The sequence below is a fragment of the Leptinotarsa decemlineata genome, unplaced genomic scaffold, assembly GCF_025532065.1.
Source record: "Leptinotarsa decemlineata unplaced genomic scaffold, Ldec_3_MD MMD2_tig00026282_RagTag_RagTag, whole genome shotgun sequence".
Taxonomy (NCBI): domain Eukaryota; kingdom Metazoa; phylum Arthropoda; class Insecta; order Coleoptera; family Chrysomelidae; genus Leptinotarsa; species Leptinotarsa decemlineata.
Genome location: NW_027412668.1, coordinates 21,341,530 through 21,364,331, shown reverse-complemented (window position 1 = coordinate 21,364,331; position 22,802 = coordinate 21,341,530). Strand labels below are relative to the sequence as shown.

At 35.7% G+C, this 22,802-nt stretch overlaps 1 protein-coding gene across 4 annotated transcripts in view; it reads right to left on the bottom strand.

Moving 5' to 3' along the window:
- Positions 1-22,802, bottom strand: part of LOC111505183 (glutathione hydrolase 1 proenzyme) — a 91,786-nt gene that overhangs the window by 9,822 nt on the left and 59,162 nt on the right. For all 4 annotated transcript variants that reach the window (XM_023159953.2, XM_023159954.2, XM_074180036.1 and 1 more), the window contains 5 exons: positions 18,783-19,006; positions 13,456-13,651; positions 8,378-8,578; positions 2,970-3,204; positions 2,724-2,914 (listed from right to left, as the gene is read on the bottom strand). In XM_023159953.2, coding sequence (XP_023015721.2) covers positions 2,724-2,914; positions 2,970-3,204; positions 8,378-8,578; positions 13,456-13,651; positions 18,783-19,006 — 1,047 coding nt within the window. The remainder of the gene's footprint in view (positions 1-2,723; positions 2,915-2,969; positions 3,205-8,377; positions 8,579-13,455; positions 13,652-18,782; positions 19,007-22,802) is intronic.

Genomic DNA, 22,802 nt, shown 5'->3' with positions numbered 1-22,802 from the left:
GTCTACAGGTTTCTATACCTGACTTTTCGTCCGTTACTGCGCTACTGCGATATATAACGAACCTCAACTGGGATGATTCTGCAACTGTGTTAGGAATCACACGTTTAAAGGTAAGACCTCATTAGTCCTTAGCTCGCACAAGTTTCTTAACTTCTGAGAGTTGTCGTTCGTATGGGGGCGACAGCTGATTAACGGAAAAACAGATTTTAAACAGATTTTAAACAGATTTTTAAACAGATTCAACCCGACACCGAAATCGAATTCTTCAAAACACATGTGTCGTGAACATAATGCAAAAACACATCACTTTTTTAATCCAAAGGGGACAAATCCCATCGTTACCTCAACTGTCATACTTCTCTCCCCACCCCTTGTTCACTCATACAATTTCATTAGGGAAAGTACTAAGGGTGCTTCTGACAATATCTCTAGACTGACAATATCTCTAGACTGACAGTATCTCTAGACAATAAAATAGCAAAAAAAATGTTTGAAAAATATTGAATTTCTCTATTTGTTTAAGACAATTTAATAAACAAATTACGTAAAAAATTCATAACCTATGTTAATAACTGCCATTGTTTAATGTGGAAACAGACATAGCTAAATATCAATTGAAAAAAAAAATTATCAACAATTTTTATATATTTCATTTTGCAATAGTTATAAAAAATAATAATTAACAATTATCTGCAGATAATTAATAGAAGATATAAAGCTTCAAATCCTTTTTGTAGAATTCATTATTGAAATATATATATATATATATATATATATATATATATATATATATATATATATATATATATATATATATATATATATATATATATATATATATATATATGCAGATAATTGTTAATTATTATTTTTTATAACTATTGCAAAATGAAATATATAAAAATTGTTGATAATTTTTTTTTTCAATTGATATTTAGCTATGTCTGTTTCCACATTAAACAATGGCAGTTATTAACATATGTTATGAATTTTTTACGTAATTTGTTTATTAAATTGTTTTGAACAAATAGAGAAATTCAATATTTTTCAAACATTTTTTTTGCTATTTTATTGTCTAGAGATACTGTCAGTCTAGAGATATTGTCAGAAGCACCCTTAGTACTTTCCCTAATGAAATTGTATGAGTGAACAAGGGGTGGGGAGAGAAGTATGACAGTTGAGGTAACGATGGGATTTGTCCCCTTTGGATTAAAAAAGTGATGTGTTTTTGCATTATGTTCACGACACATGTGTTTTGAAGAATTCGATTTCGGTGTCGGGTTGAATCTGTTTAAAAATCTGTTTAAAATCTGTTTAAAATCTGTTTTTCCGTTAATCAGCTGTCGCCCCCATACGAACGACAACTCTCAGAAGTTAAGAAACTTGTGCGAGCTAAGGACTAATGAGGTCTTACCTTTAAACGTGTGATTCCTAACACAGTTGCAGAATCATCCCAGTTGAGGTTCGTTATATATCGCAGTAGCGCAGTAACGGACGAAAGGTCAGGTATAGAAACCTGTAGACTGCGGCTAATAAACCCGAAAACATTCGACAATTTCGAATTCATTTTATTTTAAAGAAATATTTACTGAACATACAGTGTGTAAAAGCAAAATGGAATAAATTCATTATTTTGGTTACTGAACATATTTAAAATTATTCCGAAATAGGTCATATGAAAATTATAATTTGACATTCTTCAACGAAAAAATGATACCCCTACCTTCAATCCCCTTCGAATGACAGGTATAACCCCAATTTTTTTAAGGGAAGTTTAGGTTTGTGATATATCGTTTGAAAGGTCTCTTCATTCTCTATTCAAAAATGTTATCGCTTTCTAGTTTATTGCAACAATTAAGATAAAATAAATTCTACAAAAAGGATTTGAAGCTTTATATCTTCTATTAATTATCTGCAGGCTCCACGAAGCCCTTTTGCCAATTATTTATACCTTTTATATCCCATTATTTATGCCAACGGAGATGGGGAAAAAATTTGTTAGTTAACAATTGAATAAATTTTTGAAAAATGGTGATACAACTTTTTTTTCTACGAGACTCGATTCATTCAAGTGTTAAGAAGATACTAGATTTTTTTCAAATTTGTAATATGACATTTTATGTTATGAAAAAATTTCTTTTGATAAACTCTCTTTAGCGGCAGCGCACGCATGCCGTAACATCCGCGCGGAACCCTATTTTCAACGTCAAATTAAAATGATAAATAATGGAGATAGAGTTTCAGGAGTCGCGACTTTTTTATCGGAAATTTCCTCTTCTTTAACGAGCTTTTTTCAAAATTGCTTGAATATTAATATTTTTTGAGTTATTAACGAAAAACTAAATACCATTTTTTTAATCTTATTTTGTTAATAACAATTGCAATTTTTCACCTGCACCAAAATCCTTCAACGACATTTTTCTAGAGGTGATTCCGAATCGAATGAGCTATCGCTCATATTTTTAGGACCTTTATCTCTATTTTTCATGTTTTTGAACTTGTTGATTAGACTATGAACGTTTACTAATGATCTGCATCAGCCACGAGCTTGACCAACGCTGCACATTTTTAAGCGGTCGACCGATGATGCGCGAATATGTGAACGACACATTTATTCAATGGCAAAGACATATCGTCAGAACTGATTATCGGCCCTTTGTGAAATGGGTGTAAATAAAAAGGTTGAAATGTCGAGTTAAAAGCAATTACTTATTCTCACTTACATGAAATTAATAGTACTTGTAACAGATACAGCATCACCTTCGGGAGACAAAACTGAAATATGTGAAGTTCCATGATCCTCTTGGAAATCCGTATTGGCACCGTAATACTGAGGATTTTGTGAAGTACTATTGTCATGAATGAATCTCCTGATTCTTTCAGCATATTCTTTCGATGTCAAATTTGCCAACAGCTGAAACACAAAGTTGAGCCAAACCAAATTCTCGTGAAATGTATTAAATACTTACAGCACTGAAATCCACAAAATCAGGGTCTCCAAATTCTGTTCTCTTTCCGTAACCAAATTTGAAACTTTCAACAATTCTCTGGTTTGTAGTGATCGAATTAGGTTCCTTCAGATTGATGAAGTTACTCAGAATGTTCAAAATAAAGGCTAAGATAACCCCACTTCCTGGTAAAGGTGATGCATACAATGTATGATTATTTGTAAGTGCAGCTTGTACAGGTTCCTGCCATTGGGGCCTAAAAAAATTCATTGACATATTTGTGAATGCTTCAATGAAAAAGTGATTAACAGGAAGAATTGGTGATTTGTGAAAGAACCCCTATAGTTTGAATAAGTCATTACTAGTTATCAAAAAATGAAGTGGTCAATGGGAATCGATTTTCAAATTGGATGTAAATTTGTCGACAAACTTGAATGTAGTAATATATTAGAAAATAAAAATATAAAATACATTTGTTTGTCGTCTTTTGTTACAATAGAGAAATGTAAATCTAAGAGTATTAATTAGGTGAATATAGACATTTATCTAACAGGAAGACGTTAATTTTATTTTTGCAAATTGTATGATTGTTTGTCTTATATTAAAAAGTGATATCCACCAGCACGGATGAATGTATTTCTGTTTTCAAAAACATACAGGCACCTTTCATAAACATACAAAGACACAACAGTTTAAATTTCATATTTTTTAAAATATTGACGGCTAGTTCTCCTTTTTGAGAGACCAAGAATACATCTTACTACCCTTTTTGCGATTTTATTATTTCCGGAGTGGAAGTAGAATTTCCCCACACACATAACATATCGCAGTATTGAGTCGACCTGAGCGTAGTATGAAGTTATCTTTTGACCTACATTCAACCTCAACACTTAAAAATTAAACATTTTTTTTTGTTCTATCTGAGCCTTTTCAAGATAAACGTTAATTACTATTTCTGCTTTTTGCTTGTTATGAAAACATATAATATTGGTTTTTGTTGGATTAACAAGTAGTAAGTTTTGAAGAAACTACTAATTCATTGTAGAAACTACCCTATCATGTTTGTTTTGCAAGTCTATTTCCAGTCTATCTGATATAATTGCAGATGTGTCATCGGCATATTGCATAATGAGAGCGTCAGATGTTAATAAACCTATTTCATTTACATACAGAGAGAATAACACAGGACCCAAAATAGAACCGTGTGATATTACTGTTTTCATTCTTTCCCCCACCAATTCAGACTGACAAACTGTTTTCGATCAGTCAGAAATGATGAGGGCCAGTCCAATGTTGTTCCCCTGATACCATATTCCTCTAATTTCTTCAACAATATATCGTGCTTGACGCAGTCAAATGCTCTGCTGAGATCAGAAAATAATCCCACAGAGCATTCTCCCGCATCAACACACGATAACGACTTTACATAAAATTCATTTGAAGCCGTAACCGTCGAAAAAAACATTTCAGAATCCCTGCTGATTAGGAGGATGTATTGTTGGTGATTGAAAACGTATTGTTAGTGATCTACTTGACCGTTAAAAATGTACTGCCAGTTTTATACTCAAAAAATCATGTTGAAAAAACTTAGTAAAAAACTGAAGATCATTTTGAAATGTATTAGTCACATAAGAACCTACGAATCCTAATCGTCGGATATATTGTTCTCTCAATTGGAAATAATAAACAATGATATCTGCAGATGACATTTTTATTGATTTGAAAATCAAAAATCTTTTCAAAACATACGACGTAATTACTACTATTCCAGATATAGGTTTGCTAGCAGTTGTCTAAGTTAGTCAATTACCTGCTTTGACAAAAAACGTTTAACTTTTGCTAATGTATCAACTACGAAGTTAAAAATCAACTGTGAGGAAGTATGAGTTTGGGTATTATTTTGCCTCTATTCCCAACCTTGGGAGATGTGCCAACTAATTCTTCTAACAATGACGACCACAGTCTTTTCTATACTTGGACATACATCAATCTCGCAGAATAAGAGTTGAAACAAAATACGAGAATACCCGAATCATTCCACTTCCATCCACAGACGCTCTTGATGTGCATACCTGCCTTTCACATGTAATGATTAATTTTTTGTTCGGTCACCCTTTTCATGAAATATATGATGGAATTGGCCGATACTTGATGAGAATCCATAACTAACACTTTATTTTATAAAGTGTTTTTTGATAACTTTTCATGAAACTCTTGCGCTGAAGAAATTTTTTCCTCATATGACCTCCAGGTTAGGTTAGATCTAAAGTGAGTGGGTCTATTCGACCCTCCACCGCAACCCGCAAGGGTTTATTGTGGCTCACACCTATTCACACTCGGCCAAATGAACCCAGCTTCTTAACGAAGTCGATTAGTTTGTATGGTGCGTGATCTTTCAGGTCAGATGGTAAGAGTACGGATCTGCCGAACTCTAAGAACCTGATTCGGTTCCCAGTGGGGCAGGCACAAAGTATATGCTCTGCTGTTTCATCATTTTCCAAAGAGAAGCGACACACACTGTCTTCCGACAGGCCAAGTCTCTGCATAAGATGATTCAAATGACAGTGACCAATACGAAGGCCTATTAGACATCGTAGTTCATCCATACTGCACTCCAACATCTGTTTGGTATCAAACTTCGAAGGGTGGATAAACGCCTTGAAGTGAGCCAATCCTGGAAGATTCTGCTAGAAGTCTATATATCTCCTTGCCATCCAGGTGTTCAATGTTTGTTTGGCAAAGCCCAAAGCGATGTCAATAACAGGTTCTGGTCCGATAAAACCGCTTGCAGCACCCTCCTTTGGAAGAGAGTTAGCAGTTTCATTACCTTCCAGGCCAGTATTGCCAGGAATCCAGACCAGAGACAATCTGTTGAGTCTTCCTATCGAGGAGAGTCGTTTTTGACAATTTGCTGCCAATTTAGACGTTGCTCGGTAGGAGCCACTTGACGCCACTTGACTGTCCGAGAATATTTTTATTGACTTGTGTGTGAGGATGGATTTTTCCAATCTCTCCGCACACAATTCAATAGCGTAAATTTCCACTTGAAATACAGTCGCATAACTTTCTAGGTAGGTAGATATCTCTGTCCTGGGTCTGCGACTAAAAACACCTGCACCAGAACCGGAAGGCGTTTTTGATCCATCTGTGAACCAACAACTATCTGCTCTTAATATTTCCCGGAGGATCCAGTCCTCCTCCGGGAGTTCGAGAAGAACTTGCAAGCGTATCTCTTGCCTCATTCCCATTTCGATTTTCGCAGTGATCAATGAATATCAAAATGAGTGAACACGCCGTTCAAAAAAAAACCGCTGAGACCCCCCATCGAGAATCGAGAAGAAGAAAGAGGTCATTACGAAACACAAATAGGCACATTTCCTATTATTCTATATGAAGCATATTTATTATTATTAATCGACCTATGAATGGATATGAGTTATTTCATATTCATTCAGAGGTGTTCATTCTTTGATCAACCAAGTGAACTCCACCTTTGTCAGAATTAGATGAAAATGATAGAAAAAAACAATCTCGTAGTGCTCTTATGCTTTCGGAAACTACATGCTAGCAGAAAAATGAAATACTGAGTGGTTTATTTTTTGTTCAAATGGCACTCAGATCCAAATATAACTAGGAGTCTAAATGATTCAGATAATGAATGTATTAATTTTCTGTTTAAAGCTGTTGATAAGTGATGGATTCTAAATGTATTTTCAAGTTATCCCATCTTCGAAAGATCTACAGAGTTAAACGTCAAAATACAAGAAAAGTGTTTTAATCACTTCACTTTCTGAGTACTAATTTTTACTCTTACTCACAAAGAATAAGATGGAGGATTTTATATTAACTTTCAATAGCACATTTTCGAATTCTATGTTCACGAAAAGAAATAGAATATAGAGAATAAAAAATAAGAGAAAAAACACCAGTACTGTCAAATATATTCCTGGCAGCAAATAACAAAATTTGCTTGAATATATTTTCTGTACGTGACACTAGATTTTTGGATGCCTTTGAAAGTCTAAAAAAGCAAAGTGTTACATAAAACTATGAACATTGCCAAACATCCAGTTCTAAATCGCACGTAAGGTAGTCGAATCCTCATTACTTTGATGTAGACGCAATAGAACGTTTATGCTACAATATTTAATCACTGAACTTTTGTGGGGAGAGTTCAGTCACAGCAGAATAAACAAAAATTATAGAGGCTTATCGCGCACTGAAAACAAAGAACCATTCCTAAAAACTGTAACCACTGAGAATATAGTCAAATAAGTAAAGCCTCCAAGTAGGACTATGAAATCACTGATATATGTTGACAAGTAAATGGAGCAATTGGATTCATCCTATTAAAAATAAATAAATAAAATTAAAGTTCACTAGATTAGTGATTCAGTAATTTTTCTGAAAAAAAGGTTGGTTGGTAACAGTACCAATTAAAAAAAACAATTGTTTTCTCGTCGGCGTTTCGAATTTAATTTAATTCTTCTTCAGGGCTCTGTAACTATAAATTTTCATAAACATACCTTCCACAAAACTTGTACGATTATTATCGTTCAAATTTCACAAGAAATAATGAGTTCTTAATTAAATTACTCAACGAAAAGTAGTTTTTTCGTGTTGAGAATATCACTATTTTAAAAACCACCAGACATATCAGATACTTATTTTTTTTTAATTAAAAACATTGCAAACAACCAAAATTTTCGAGACAACACCAACACAAAACGACATGAAACAAACGAATGGCTTTATCTGTAATTCTGATAAGGTGGTGTCTGTTTTTTAATCATTGGCAGATAGAAAAAAAATTAAAGAAGAGTAAATTTTTCCGGTATTTTTCTTATCGAATTAAAATATACAGTATTAAGGCCATCGACATCTCCTCTAGTGATAACACTATCGCATTTGAGGATATGTGTCATTTCGCTCAAGAAAAATGCTTTCCAACTGTATTTTCATTTGAAAAGGCCACTTTGATTTGTTTGGTACTGAGTAGCATTCCAAGTTTATCAGATATATTTTCTACAAATGGAATTTTGTGACATTTGGGTTTAACCCCTGTATTTTGGGAGAAGAAACTTTTTTCTTCAAACAATTGTTTTTTTAAGAAAAAAATGATCCTGTTACCCAACCTTTTTTCAATAATGTTAGAGTTAATAAATTATTATACTTCAGCACTAATGATGTCAACTTGAAGGTCTGGGGTTACTGGATGATATTCAGTAATGAAAGTTGTTATTACATGAATAATAATAATAATATCAAACATATAAAAAAAATCCACAAGGAATTCAAAAGTCGATTGCTTTCCGCTTGGCTTATAGATTACATATACATCAAACTCATCGAACGCAAATGGTCAAATCATTATTGGTAGAAAATAAAAGATTGTCTTTGAAAAATAATAAGCAAAGTTAGTTACTCACCGATAGCTTCGCATATCCTCTTCTGTCATTATACCACCTTTATTTTTAATATCTGTTATAAAATCTCTGGTCAGGGATCCGTTATTAAGGGCATCTCCACCTTCTTTCGCTATGGTTTCTAATGTCCTTGCTAGTTTCAGTCTTTTGTAATACTGGCCTTCTAGGTAGGTATCATTGGTTTCGGGGTTGAAGAATATTTCCCTGAAAAGTAATAAAGGAGGGATACAAAAAAATGTACATTCAAGTATCTACTGCATAGATAACTTAGACTTTTTATGAACCTGCATATTGGCTGAGACGACATAACACGTGTTTTGTCTAAACCTTGGCGCTGTTCTGATCGAGTTCGACCATTTGGCAACAGTGTGCAAAAGCCTCGCGTCAGATTCGTTTTGGCGGCAGTAGGCTAGTCAGTCGATTTTTGCCTCATAAAAAATTGTATGAACTGATTAGAAGTTGCCTCCTTATTGACTGCTATTTGAAATTAAGGTAAGTCCCAAAACGTAAATGTTCTTTGATGGCTTAATTATGCTGCCGTTGAAACAAGCTACTAAAATATAGGTTAGGAAAAGGATCTTTCTGTATTTGTGTCTGAGATGGCATACTATTCGTGCCGACGAGATGGCAGGTTATGCGTTTTCATACAAGTATGCATGCCATCTCATACAATCATATTTATTTTGTTAATTTGATGGCTTCTTTCCAAAGGTTAAGACGTCGAACTGCTAACTCAAAGGGTGCCAGCAAAGGTTATTTGGGAGGGATGTCAACTTTTGATATAGGAAAACTAGCAACTAGCAGATAGTAGAGGCAAAAAGTATCCCACATAGATATTCATGGAAGAAACAAATGGCTGGCAACGAAATCCGTCTATATCGCTCAGAACACCAGAATCAACTTCTGCTGCTCGTGACCGTTCCTTCAACAAAGTGCAAATTGGAAATTATTTTCAACGTTTATCAGATGTCATTCATCAGTACTCGTTTGAACCAGGAGATATTTGGAATGTCGATGAATCTGAGTTGTCAACTGTTCCTTCTAAAAATGTTAAAATCTTTGCGTCTGATGAAAGGCGAAAACAGGTGGGTGTTCTGAGTAGTGCCAAAATGGAGAAAAATATAACAGTAGTAGGCTGTATGAATGCCACTGGGGTCGTTTGTGCCGCCCTCTTTTATTTACCCCCGTAAAAATTTGAAAAACGAGTTATTGGGTCATGCGCCACTTGGAGCGATTGGACTAACAAGAGAAAGGCTGGATGAATAGCGACGTATTTTTGAAATGAATTAAACATTTCATAAAATTAGCTGAATCAACAGTGGAAAAGAGGGTGTTGTTACTCGTCGATGGTCAGTCCAGCCACGAGAGTTTGGGAGTTGTATCATACGCAAAATAAAATGGCATAGTGCTGTTTTGCTTCCCGCCACACTGTACCCATCGGGTGCGGCCTCTGGACATGAGTTTTCATTCGGCTCTTCGTTCGCACTATAATGAAGAGCTCGCCACATGAAGAATCACAGGCCGGACTGTAACACAATTCCAAGTTGCAGAGATTTTTGGCCCAGCATATATGAAAGCAGCCACTGTTAAGAAAGCAACAAATGGTTTTTCTTCAACAGGCATTTGCCCCTCTAATGCAAATATCGTTCCAGACTGGATGTTTTGTCCTGCCAATGTTACTGATTCACCTAATGATGAAAGTATTCAGCTAGAACGGACCGAAAAAGTTGTTTTCATTGCTCCAGGACCATCAAGTGTAATGAGTAATAAGGGTGATTTTGATGAAAATAGAGAAGTTGGAAGTATTGCTGATGCAGAAATATCACCATTACCTAAAGCGTCAGCGTCACAGAGAAGACCTGTTGATAGAAGAAAACGAAAATATGGAGTTATTGATACTAAACCAGATATCAACTTAGCCAAGCAGCTAGTTGCTGACAAGAGAGCGCAAGCACTAAGGTAATCCACCCGAGTTGCAAAAAAGGTCTTAATACGTTAAGAAGGCTCTAAAAAGGATAGTAGCGATTCGGAGATTGAAAGTCATAACGAGGATGATGTTCCATGTATATTTTGTAATCAATTATATATCCGTTCCCGTTCAGGAGAAACATGGGTACGATGTCAGACTTCTTTGCAATGGGCCAAGACCGAATGCACTGGCGTATCTAAAGCAACAAAAGTATTTGTTTGGGATATATGCCAACTTTAGTAGGCAGTTTTACACTATGTCATCTCACCAACAATTGTGCTGATGTGATGGCATACGGAGAGTGTTTTTTTTATTTGTATAAAAAAGTATGAAGTTTTTTGGAGTAATAAAGTTATGTTTCAATAAATAAATGTCTTAAGTGTTCATTTTACTCCTTACCAATTCTGTAACTTCAAGTTGCTACTAGTAATTAAGTATGGAAAAAAATATGTCATCTCAGGCATATCTCCTCTACGTATTTTTTTATTCCTCATAGAATTCTTAAGTCGAATATATATCCATTTAATTGAATACAATTGAATAGTAATATACAAATGAATATAATAATTTCCAATACAATGAGAATTTGAACATTGGGAACTACAAATTTTATGGTTTTATGATTGACAAATTTATTATTACAAATGTGTTTCATTGAGTATTGAGTTATATCTAAGCATAACAAGAATTTTCGATTTTTCAACAGGTCAGTCATCATCCCTCGTTGATAGCCTTATAAGCGAAACACATCATATAAAAATGTCTCAAAAACTTTCACAAGGATTACTTTTAGGTCCTCTTCTATGTCAGGACTTGCCTCGCGAATGTATATGGAGAGCCTTTTTTTGTTCACTGAATCGACCAATGGAAATAAAATCAGCACATCTGTACAATCTAGAGTTGCATTGAAACTCTGTTCAGATTCCAATTTTGGTACTGTGTTTGATATTTCAAACGCCTTTGACCGAGTGCGACATGACAGTTTGCTGGCCAAACTTCGATGTTATGGCTTGTCGGATCATTTTTGTGAAAGGCTCTTCAGCTTCCTGAAAGAATGTTCCCTGCAAGTGGTCGTCGATGGATATCTCTCGAAAACTTTCACCATCAACGCTGATGTTCCCCTGGGTTCCATATTGTCTCCAACCCTCTTTTTATTGTATTTATTGTATCCAATATATTGCTTTGCTGACGACAGCATACTCGTGTCGTCATTCCATTTGGATTTCAGGATATCGGCTTCGATAAGTTTGTTGGGGGTAAAATGGACACCAATATGTCTCGGCACAATCATGTCGCTGGAATTGCAAAGGCTGCTTCTCAAAAGCTTGTACCACTGTTCCAAACGGGGTCAAATTGGGCGATCTCGGTGGCCAGTTCACATAACCTCCACGTAAAATGACCATACCTCCAATGTTGAAGCTATATGTCGTTGGTGTCCTGGTCATCCAATTCAGGCCGGAAGAAGTTGTTAATCATCGACCGCCGTTGGCAGTGATAGCCTGGCCAACGTCGTTCTAAAAGAAATCTGGACCGATGAAGTCGCCAGCCACAAATCCACACCAAACAGTGACTTTTTTGGGATGCATTGAACGCTCTTCGCTTTCATGTGGATTGGTATCGTCTCAAATTCGACTATTTTGTTTGTTCACATACCCATTCATCAAGAAATGGGCATCATCGCTGAAAATGATTTTTCGAATAAATGTAGGGTCAATTGCCAACTGCTATAGAGCCCATTCATCGTCGTTGTCTATGGTCGTTTACCTACAGTTCCTGGGTCCTTTGAATATTTTACGGGTGCAGGACCAAGTCACGACGCAAAATTCGACAAGTTGTGGTCTGCGAAAGGCTGAGGTCTTGTGAGCGACGCGAAATCGACTGCTTCAGATTCTTCTGCACACTCTCACAGACAGCGACCATGTTTTTGCAAATCTTGCGTTTTGTTACTGAACTAGTGAACTCAAACACCACATTGCGAATAATCCTCTCGATTACGGCGACAGCATAATGGGCGAAACGCGCGGTACGTTACCCGAACGGAACACCCATTTAAAATCTGTTTTGAATCTGTTTTTAAAATCTGTTTTTCCGTTAATCAGATGTTGCCCCCATACGAACGACAACTCTCAGAAGTTGAGAAACTTGTGCGAGCTAATGACTAACGAGGTCTTACCTTTTAACGTGTGATTGTCAACATATTTATCATTTACACTTACTTTATTTACATTTATTGGTGAATAATATATCCGTCCATGGTGATTTGGCAAAACCTACTGAATAATGATTTGACAACTGATTTGACAAAAGTATCTTCAAAAAGATTGCCGTTATCAATTGTCAAAGTTCGGGACTCTCTGTGGAAGACCCTATACAGTAGCATAGAAAATCAATATTACCAATGATACAAATGGAAATAATACTAAAACGGAATGTAAATTCAATATTTTATTATAAATTTTGAAGGTTTCCGAGCTGAGGATTGAAGAGGGCCTATCATTCAACGTGCAACTCCTGGCGATCTTGGTCTTAAATAAAAATGTATCAATGGAAAAGTTATTAGAAGTACTAGATAATAAAATGTTCATCTTCCGAAAAAAATATTTTCTATAACTAAAAAATGTTCTTTTATCGCAAATAATCGAAATATTTATTTTATATTGAACTTTGTTCATTTGCTACAAATGGTGTGTCCCAAATATATATTTGCCAGTAAAAAATAATTCTCTTATACAGATAGTTTTGAGAAAATTCTGGAAGAGATGTTGTAAAGAAGGCCCATGATTTTGACCACCTCAGGATCATTTTTCGGGATCTTTGATGAAAATAAAGTCTATGTGTATCCTGTAATCACCAAGATTGATTGTTATTTTTGTTAAATAGAGAGGTATTTTTGAGAATCGCTATACGAAAATAGAAATTATCATCAAATAACTCATGTCCTAAATTTTCAAATTCAGTAGATATTAGCATTACGCTTTTTAACTAGGGGGATTTTCCAATATACGACAGTAAATACCTCAATAGACAAAATAAATGAAATAAATAAATAAATGAAATGAAAAAACATTAAACACCGAATTCAATTTGGAATGAAAAAAAAGTAATATTTTACCTCAAAACGGGATCTTTATACAATAAGGCCTTCCTCATTTTAAAACGTGAGGCTAATACTTTTGTTACGTAAATACCGTTCCGGCATAAGTCTATTGTGGGTTGTACAAGATCTCTCCAGGGCAATCCTCCTCCAAACCTCTGATAGAGATGCCAATATCCACGAAGCTCTCCTGGAACTGCAACTGACCGACCCCCTGAAATTGAAAAAAAAACAGTTTGGTTATTACCGGTAATTGTTGTGTAATATAATGGTAATATTTTTTACGTATTCAAAGAACACTATTATGTGAGATTTCCACTGGACAGTTCACAAAACCGCTTTACAGAGGTATCTTGAGGCGTGACAATACTGACTGAACAAGCTCTATTCCGTGCGCGTTTATAGTAATTTGAATTCTAATGACTATTACTACCTAACAATCTTCTACGTGATAAGTTCATTACATGAAATATTCTTTCTAGGAACAACTCATTAAGCTGGAGAATATAGAAGTCATACTTAACTACCCTAATCACCAAGTTTCTCATTGTAAAGTAAATTCAATGAAGGGGAACAATTCAAATATATTTGATCATTGAGCATCAATCCCAAATTCTTATATCTATTGATTTCTAAGCATTCCAAAAAGTTGAGTTTTCAACCTTTATATTTCTAATGCGATACGTCATAATCGTGATTGAACTCCTCTCTTCTGAATCTAACACATCGTATTCATGATGGAACTCGTGTCCTTCTGCTTAAAGATGGTTTGCAAATGTTGAATTGGTTTTTCCATTGAAAAACTACTTCTATGCTCTTTTATTCTTCTAAAGAAAGTTCTTTCGGTTAGGCCAATATAAAAATTAGGACAAAAACCACAAGTCAACTTATATACTCCCGATCTATCCGAAATGAGGATTCATCTTTATTGTTTTAATAAATTTACTCAAATTATCATTTGTTCTGTAAGCTTCGTCCAATCCTTTGTTTTTTTATAAAACGAGCGATATTATTAGCAGAATCACCAAAATAAGTTGAAGTCACATGATGTTTTCTATCGTTCTCTGAAACTGGATATATCTGGTTGAGAACTCGTTTTTGCAATTATTCGGAAAGAATTGAATCAATAATAGCTACCTCGTAACTCTTGTTGACAGCAATTTGTTTGTTAAAATCAGTTCTCTTTGAAAATTGCTTGCTGAGAGTGGAATATTCAATAGTCTGTGAACCATTTTATCGAATACTGCTACTTTATGTTGATATGTCAAGTACAAATCTCACATCAAAGTGTTTTTATTAAATACGTTATAATACCAGCGTGGTCCAAACAGAACTGGCTGGTATCTCAATCGCCACAAAAGAAATAACCAAGAAAGGAATTTCTGGCAAAAACATAACAATCTGCACTGATAGCAGACAATCACTATTAGCCTTGAACAGACAGCGTGTTACCTCAGGGCTAGTACTAGAGTGCCACCAAGATTTAGCCAAAGCCTCGGTAGATAATAACATTATTCTAAGGTGGGTTGAAGGACACGACTGGAGTGAAGGTAATCGAATTGCCGACTCTTTAGCCAAGGACTAAGAATTTTAGGACCCAGTGGCACTCACGGCCTGATGACTTCGACAATTGCGGAACTAGTCAAATGTTACACCCATGCTCAATCCTTAAAGAGATGGGATGGAATCAAAGGATATAATCTGGCGATGACCAGGAAAAATCTACGCCTTACGGTAGGATTTCTGACTGACTACTGTCAGCTAAGGAAACAACTACATAATATGGGGCTAGCGGACACACCGCTATACAGGATGTGTGAACAGGAAGATGAGACTGTCAGGCATGTCCTGTGCGAGTGCCCGGAGTTATCGTCAATAAGAGAGTGTGTGTTCGGCGAGGCTTGGCCTGCACCTGCCGATATAAAGGAGATGTCTCCCAGCGACCTGTCCACCTTCCTGGAAAGAACAGGATGGACGATGACCTAGGAGGACAACTCCTCGGGAGGATGTACAATGGATCACATGTGTCCTAAGTGCGTGGGCTTACACTCACCCTCCCTACTCTACAGATACAAAGAAATACGTTATAATGGATTTTAATCAAATATCGGTCAGTTCTATCACATTTTTGTTTTTTTTTTCAGAATTTCGACATTCAAATCAAATCAATAATTGAATATTATTGGTATTGAAAGAGTTCTTTCCAATACATGAATTTTCTAAAATCGTTCACAAAAATATTTCAAAAAGTGGTCACATGCATTGATCGAATTACATTTCAAAATTACCATTTGGTTATGCGATTTCCAACCGCCTACCACCATCATCCTGAAGGCGTGTCAATCTTAACTCAAAAAGTTCAAATAGCAAACTACCTTTAAAGATAACTCGATTGATACATTTTTATACTGAATACAACAAAAAAGTTTGTTGAATTCAACTGACGAATGAAAGAGATGTCACTGAAATGAATCTAAGTTATATGAATTTGAAAATAACATTGTGGGGAACTATTGAATTTAATGTTCAAATTTCTGTACATTAATAGCACAGGCACCAGTCTGAGAGCGCCTCAAGGATTTTCTTGTAGTGCTTGTGTTTTGTCCTTAAAAAAAAGCAAAATAATGCCCTAATCTATATCAGGGGAGATTCCCTATTTTAACCACTCAATGTTTTCAGGTCTTCAATTTTATATAACCTCAGGAAAATAATTCGTTGGGGTTTTATCTGATTATACTGCTGGTCATGTAATAAGTCCCCATGGACATGTATAACTTGGACTTGTGTGCAACCAAATTCTGAATCGGATCTTCAGGATCTTCTACATTTGGAAACATTACAATTTACAATGAGCGAAAAATAAATCAATTCGATAAACTGATGGATGTAGCCGGTACTACGTGGTAGAAGATCATCATGAAAAATGATAATTAAAACTTCTATATTAACTAACGTTAATGCAATTTCGTCCTTCAATATTTTCATATGAATATAATTAATTGAAGTAATCAAAAATGTACTCCCTTATATAACTATACCACCATCGGTAATAACAGACAGTCATCAATGACTTCATTACCTGAATTTTATTCACGTGTGGCAATATGAGTTAGGTTAGGTTAGGTCCAAAGTGAGTGGGTCTATTCGACTCTCCACCGCAACCCGCAAGGGTTTATTGTGGCTCACACCTATTCACACTCGATCAAATAAACCCAGCTTCTCAACGAAGCCGATTAGTTTGTATGGTGAGTGGTCAGATGGTAAGAGTACGGCTCTGCCGAACTCTAAAAACCTGATTCGGTCCCCAGCCGGGTAGGCCCAAATTATGTGCTCTGCTGTTTCATAATTTTCCAAACAGAGGCGACACACACTGTCTTCCGACACTCTGAGTCTCTGCATATGATGATTCAAATGACAGTGACCTGTAAGAAGGCCTATTAGACATCGTAGTTCATCCCTACTATAGTCCAACAACTGTTTGATATCAAGCTACGAAGGATGAATAAACGCCTTGGAGTGAGCCAATCCTAGAAGATTCTGCCAGAAGTCCATAAACCTTCCTTTGCAAGGAAACCAGCAGCAATATGGGTATCCTAAAATAGATCCAGCGAGTAGACCAGGACAATTGGTTTATTTAGTAGGTTACATCTGCAATGCTTATGCTTATGAATTTCTAAGAATTCCAAATAATTGAGTTTTCAACCCTTGCCCGCATAGTGCAAAATTTCCAGATCGTTTACATTCGGGAACTTATGGTTGCATTCATTTGGAAGAAAGTTCAGGTACTGTTTCAGTATTCAGTCCCTCATATTGAACTTTTGAAAACATTGTTGCCTCGTCAAAAAAATCAATGTTTCCAATTGAATGAAGATTTATAGAAAACCCAGATGAACCTCGCGCGCAGCGACCCCCAGGAAAATTGAATATGAATTTTCCTGTACCATTAAGAGAAATTTCGATAATTTATTTTTATCAAAAGCAGGCAATGCGACTCACCGTAGACTCGATATTGAAGGACAGTTTGGGAGTTTCATTAAACAATATATAAAATTCACAGACCACCTACTCCTCACTGAAATTTCGAAAAAAATAATATCACTGTTACAATTGTTTCTACTATACTGCTGTGGCAACTTCAAAAAGTCACCACCAACCAGGAGACACTCTCCTGATCCTCTCAGATAGCCATCCAGGCCAGAATGTGCAGCTGTGAAATCGTGGATCATCTTTTGGAATACCCTCTTTGGCAGCAATAATGGCATGCCGAAGAGATTGGGATTGTCTGATGTTCAAGTCAGCTAACAATGTAGATTCAACCATAGACGGCTTATACTCGCCAGATCTTGAGTATAGGATGAGTCACTTCCTGGATGCTCTACCTAGCCTTTTAGATTTGTTAACAGGATCAAGAGTTGATGAACTGATAAGCTCCTGCTCTCGATTAGATGTTACACAGCCTCTGTAGGTGCACCCCTCAAGAGAGTAATAGTGGGGGTTAAGAATTACATGCCCAAATGGGAACTTGAAAATAATAATCAGCTAATCCAAACACTTTTTCTGACAAAATTTGGCAACGATTTTATATAATGTAACCCTACTTTTGGAAAGCACTGTCTAAGTGAGAATAATGGAATCAATTTCACTGAATACAAAATCACTACACAATTTAAATGGCGGGTTGGCTGTCCTTGTTCATCTTTCACTGCCTGAACCACTGTGCTTGCTGTTTTTGGCGAGAGCATTGGCTTGGGATGTGGTGGTTGAGCAAACCGGCCATCGGATGCCTGCTTCCCGTAGCCCCGCTGGATACGGGAATGACAGAATCACTTGTGGTTCTGTTATTCCCTAACTGAATGGTATCCCATTAAACTTAAAAAATATTTCTGACGTTTGCGCTCAAGTGATGATTTACCAAAACCACAGGCGAAAAAGCCCTGCATCGTCAGGTGTAGCTGACGTGCAAAAACCCTCATATAGGAAGGTTGTCGCGGGTATCAAGGTGGTAATCACCTTGATACAAGGTGGATGCACCTTGACTATCCGACTACCTCATTAACTATGAAACAGCAGAGCATATACTTTGTGCCTGCCCAGGATTTTAGAGTTCGGCAGAGCCGTACTCTTACCATCTGACCTGAAAAACCACTAAACATACAGAGTAATAGGCTTCGTTAAGAAGCTGGGTTTAATTGGTCGAGTGTGAATAGGTGTGAGCCACAATAAACCCTTGCGGGTTGCGGTGGAAGGTCGAATAGACCCACTCACTTTGAACCTAACCTAACCTAACACAATTTAAATTACATCTTCGTCAGGAGTAGGTTATATTTTGAAAACTAACAGCTTACCTCTGAGTGAAGCTTCGGCTGGCTGTCCAACAAACATAGTTTCCGTGGCTGCCGCTGGTGCTGCTTCTCGGGCATTTAAGGCCCACACCTCTCCTGTGGATTTATTATAGAGAGTTAGCAGAAATCCTCCTCCTAATCCCATACATTCCGGCATAGCTACACCTTCGCAAAATAATGCTGCAATGGCTGCGTCAACTGCATTACCTCCTTTTTTCATAATAGAGCTTGAAACGGAAAGAATAAATGTAGTGGACGTAATGTCATCGGTTGTAGTTTTGAAACGATCACGTAGTAAGATCAAAATAACGTTTCGGGATGTTGAGTGAAGAGGAAGTAGTACAATTCAATGAGGATCGAAAATGAAAAAACTTCCTCGAATAGTTTAACGTATCTAAGTAACACTTGATTGAGAGATTTTCACTGAACAGTTAATAACCATAACATATGTTTTTTCAACATACAACAGCAGTAGAAGAAGCCTGAAGTAGCTATTTTATGGTGAAACACTTGTTACGGTTTTGTTAAGTATAAAGAGAAGTATTGAAAAGTAACTTTTTAAGTAATTTGGATGAATAAAGATTTTTTATCAATACAATATATAGTATTTTCAAATTTTCATCAATAAGTGAGAGATGAACTATTTTGACTACTCTATTTTCCAGAAATTAAAATGTACAACTTTTCTCATATTCCATTAGTTTTTACATTCTAAATCATTCCACCAGTAAGTTTATATTATATTTTAATCATTTGACTATAAGTTTTTCTATATTGCAGTTTTGATAAAGACAATAAACATTGTTGAAAGGTCGTTAGAAAAAAAATATTTTTTCTTCGTATACATACATAATACACTGTGTCCAAGATAAGAATGAACACCATGGGAATATCGAAAACGGTAAGGGCCGGTTTCACAATGTCTGGTCACCTAATGGTTAGAACGAATCCATTGGTTAACGATTAAAATGTGTTTCACCAACGGTGGTCAAGCATTTACCTGAAGTAGACCAAAGGTCAACTTTACTACAACCTAATCCACTGGTTAAGAACTGACCAAAAGAAAATAACCCTACTTTTCTATTTGTTGTGTCATCTGTATCATTCGATTTTCAAGATGGAGTTGTACGACATAAATGCATTTAGTGACGATGAAGAAGTGGTACGGCGGTCAAAAGTAATTAGACCTAGAACAAATTTTTTTGAAGAATATGATCAAAAGGACTTTTTTGATTGGTTCCGATTTACCCGGAGAACAACGGAGCTTATTGTAGAAGATATTAGAGACCTAATTGAGCATCCCACAGAAAGGTTTGTTTCAAAACTCCATTATATTATAAGTATAACTCATATATGTAATTTTTTTCCATAGAAATGACTGTTTATCAGCAAGTGATCAAGTTCTTCTGGCTTTGGTGATGGTTCGTTCCTGAGAACAACATCTGAGTTATCTGGTGTTAGTAAATCTACAGCCTGCAGAGTTGTTAGAAAAGTGAGTGCGGCACTTGCATCGTTAGGAGTACAATATATATCAATGCCAGAAAATGAAGAAATTCCCATTGTACGGCAATCATTCTATGATTTAGCTAGATTCCCAATGGGCATTGGAGCAATTGATGGAACTCATGTAAGAATACAATCACCTGGAGGAGACAATGCAGAAATCTTTCGTAACCGTCAACAGTTCTTTTCATTGAATGTCCAAACTGTTGCTGATGCAGATTTGAAAATCAGGAATATTGTTGCTAGATGGCCTGGATCATCTCATGACTCGCACATTTTCAAAAATTCTAGATTATACCAATCATTTGAGAATGGATTATATGATGACTCTGTTACGTCGGGGGATAGTGCTTAAGCTTTGAAGCCGTACCTTATAACCCCCCCTTCAAGAAGTGAGAACCGAAGCAGAGGCCTTATTCAACGAATCCCAGATCAGAACGCGCAATGTTGTAGAGAGACAAATTGGGGTTTGGTAGCGTAGATTCCCAGCACTTTCTATGTGATTGAGAGTATCTTTAGATACAGTTCAAGCCATAATAGTTGCTAGAGCTGTACTTCATAACATTGCATGCGACGAAAATGAACCAGTGCCTGAAATGAATGCTGAACAGGAGGCATTTAATGATCTAGCCGATATCAATGAGCCACCAAATATGCAACATGTGCATGTTAATAATAATAGTAATATAGTTAGGAATACTTTGATCAATTATTTTGCTAACTTTTAATGTTCTGTAAGTAAACTTCAAACATTTTTGAGTATTTTAGTTTTCTCTCAACCCCTTCAAATCCCTAACTTTGTCTTGAAAATATTTCCCGTACTGAATGTTACACACAATGTGTACATTCAAAATAACTAAGAATAACTATCTGTAACCCTCAGAAATCTTCATGAGACTTTTAGCCAACGATCTCAAGTAGTGATGGGCATAATCGAATTAATTGTCGATAGTTAACCAAAATGGAGATGTAAAGAACACTAATGAGCAGACTACAGGTGTATTCAAATGTAGGTATGCCGTTCAAATGATCTTTAAACATGTCTTCTTCAGTATGACCTCAATCATTTTTTGAATTATCTCAAGTTATGATAATAATTGAATGGTCAATTACTTTCATTTCGAATTATCCAATCAATAATCGATTACTCGCACAAGTTTCGACTTTTGAGAGTTATCGTTCGTAGAAGGACGAAAGCTGGTTAACTACAAAACACATTTTAACATTTTTAATACTATTTCTGTGATACTTGGACTGTATTATTTCTAGTAATGAACTAAAATAAAAGGAAAGAATTTTTCTTTTTTAAACCGCATACTTTATTCTTCAAAATGTAAAAATTAAAATAATTCTGCACAATATTTTTACGATTATGAATAAAAAATGATTGGTTATGATGATTCCTCATTGATTCCAGTTTTTATCCACAAGTTTTTTGTTTTATCGAGAATACTCATTCTCAAAGAATGCTCTTCTAATAATTTTTCTTTTTGTAACTTAACAAACGCTAATTTTTCCTCAATTAGCTCATTACTTGGATTCGTTATTACACTCTTGAAACTGGTTTTCTTGATTTTTCTCACATTTCTTTCCTTCGTCAACTTCTGAGATACTTATAATTTCAGATGTCTACTGGAGTAAGATGATCAATCTTGTTTCTTTGATGACGAGCTAGGTTCAGAAATTGGGTTTACATAGTTATGGTCCATTAGCGGGAGATCAAGAACTACCTCTGTCACTTCGACATTTTCGATGTCAGGTTCAGTGGGTTCAGCCAAATTGCCACAGTCATCGTTTATCAGCCCTGACGGCTGGTATTCAACAATATTTTTCACTGCTGTGACAGGTACAGTGTTTTCCACGTTTCCTCTTTTTCTTTCCATGTCACAGTGTTATTTTTTTGCATTCTATTATTGCCTTATATTTATCCACCAGATTTATAAGTAGTTGTTCTTCTTCATAGGTGAAGTTTGAACAGCTAGTGTTTTTTTATGTATCCATTGGAGTTGAATTAGTATCGAAAAGTAAGTTCACTCAACTCTGTAAAATCTGAGAAAAGATAAAAAACTCAACACTCACCACCATTATATGTATTGTGAAACGATTCAGGCTGTAATAGTCACTTAACCAGAGTTTCTCTGGTTAAGTGACTAGAAAGATCACCATAAATTGTGAAACCAGCCCTTTCATAAGTGATACGGGGTCCATTGAATCAGAGAAAAGTAGCGCATTTATGTGCCTAATAATATGCCATTTAGATAGTTTTGATATTCCGAGTAGTTTCAGAGATATCCCAGAAAAACCGAAATTTGAGAATTTTGTTTTTATTTTCTCCTAGCTTTATTTTCAAAGGAAATGAAAAACAAATAGTACTTTGTCGTGGCCACTTTTTAAGGACTACACGATAACGTAAGCAGAATTTTTTGTGGCGTTTCGTCTTTTATAAAACATCATCAACTTTGTATTTTTATATGGGCGGAAACTGAAGTATACCCTGTATACGACTCTATTTTTCATTGT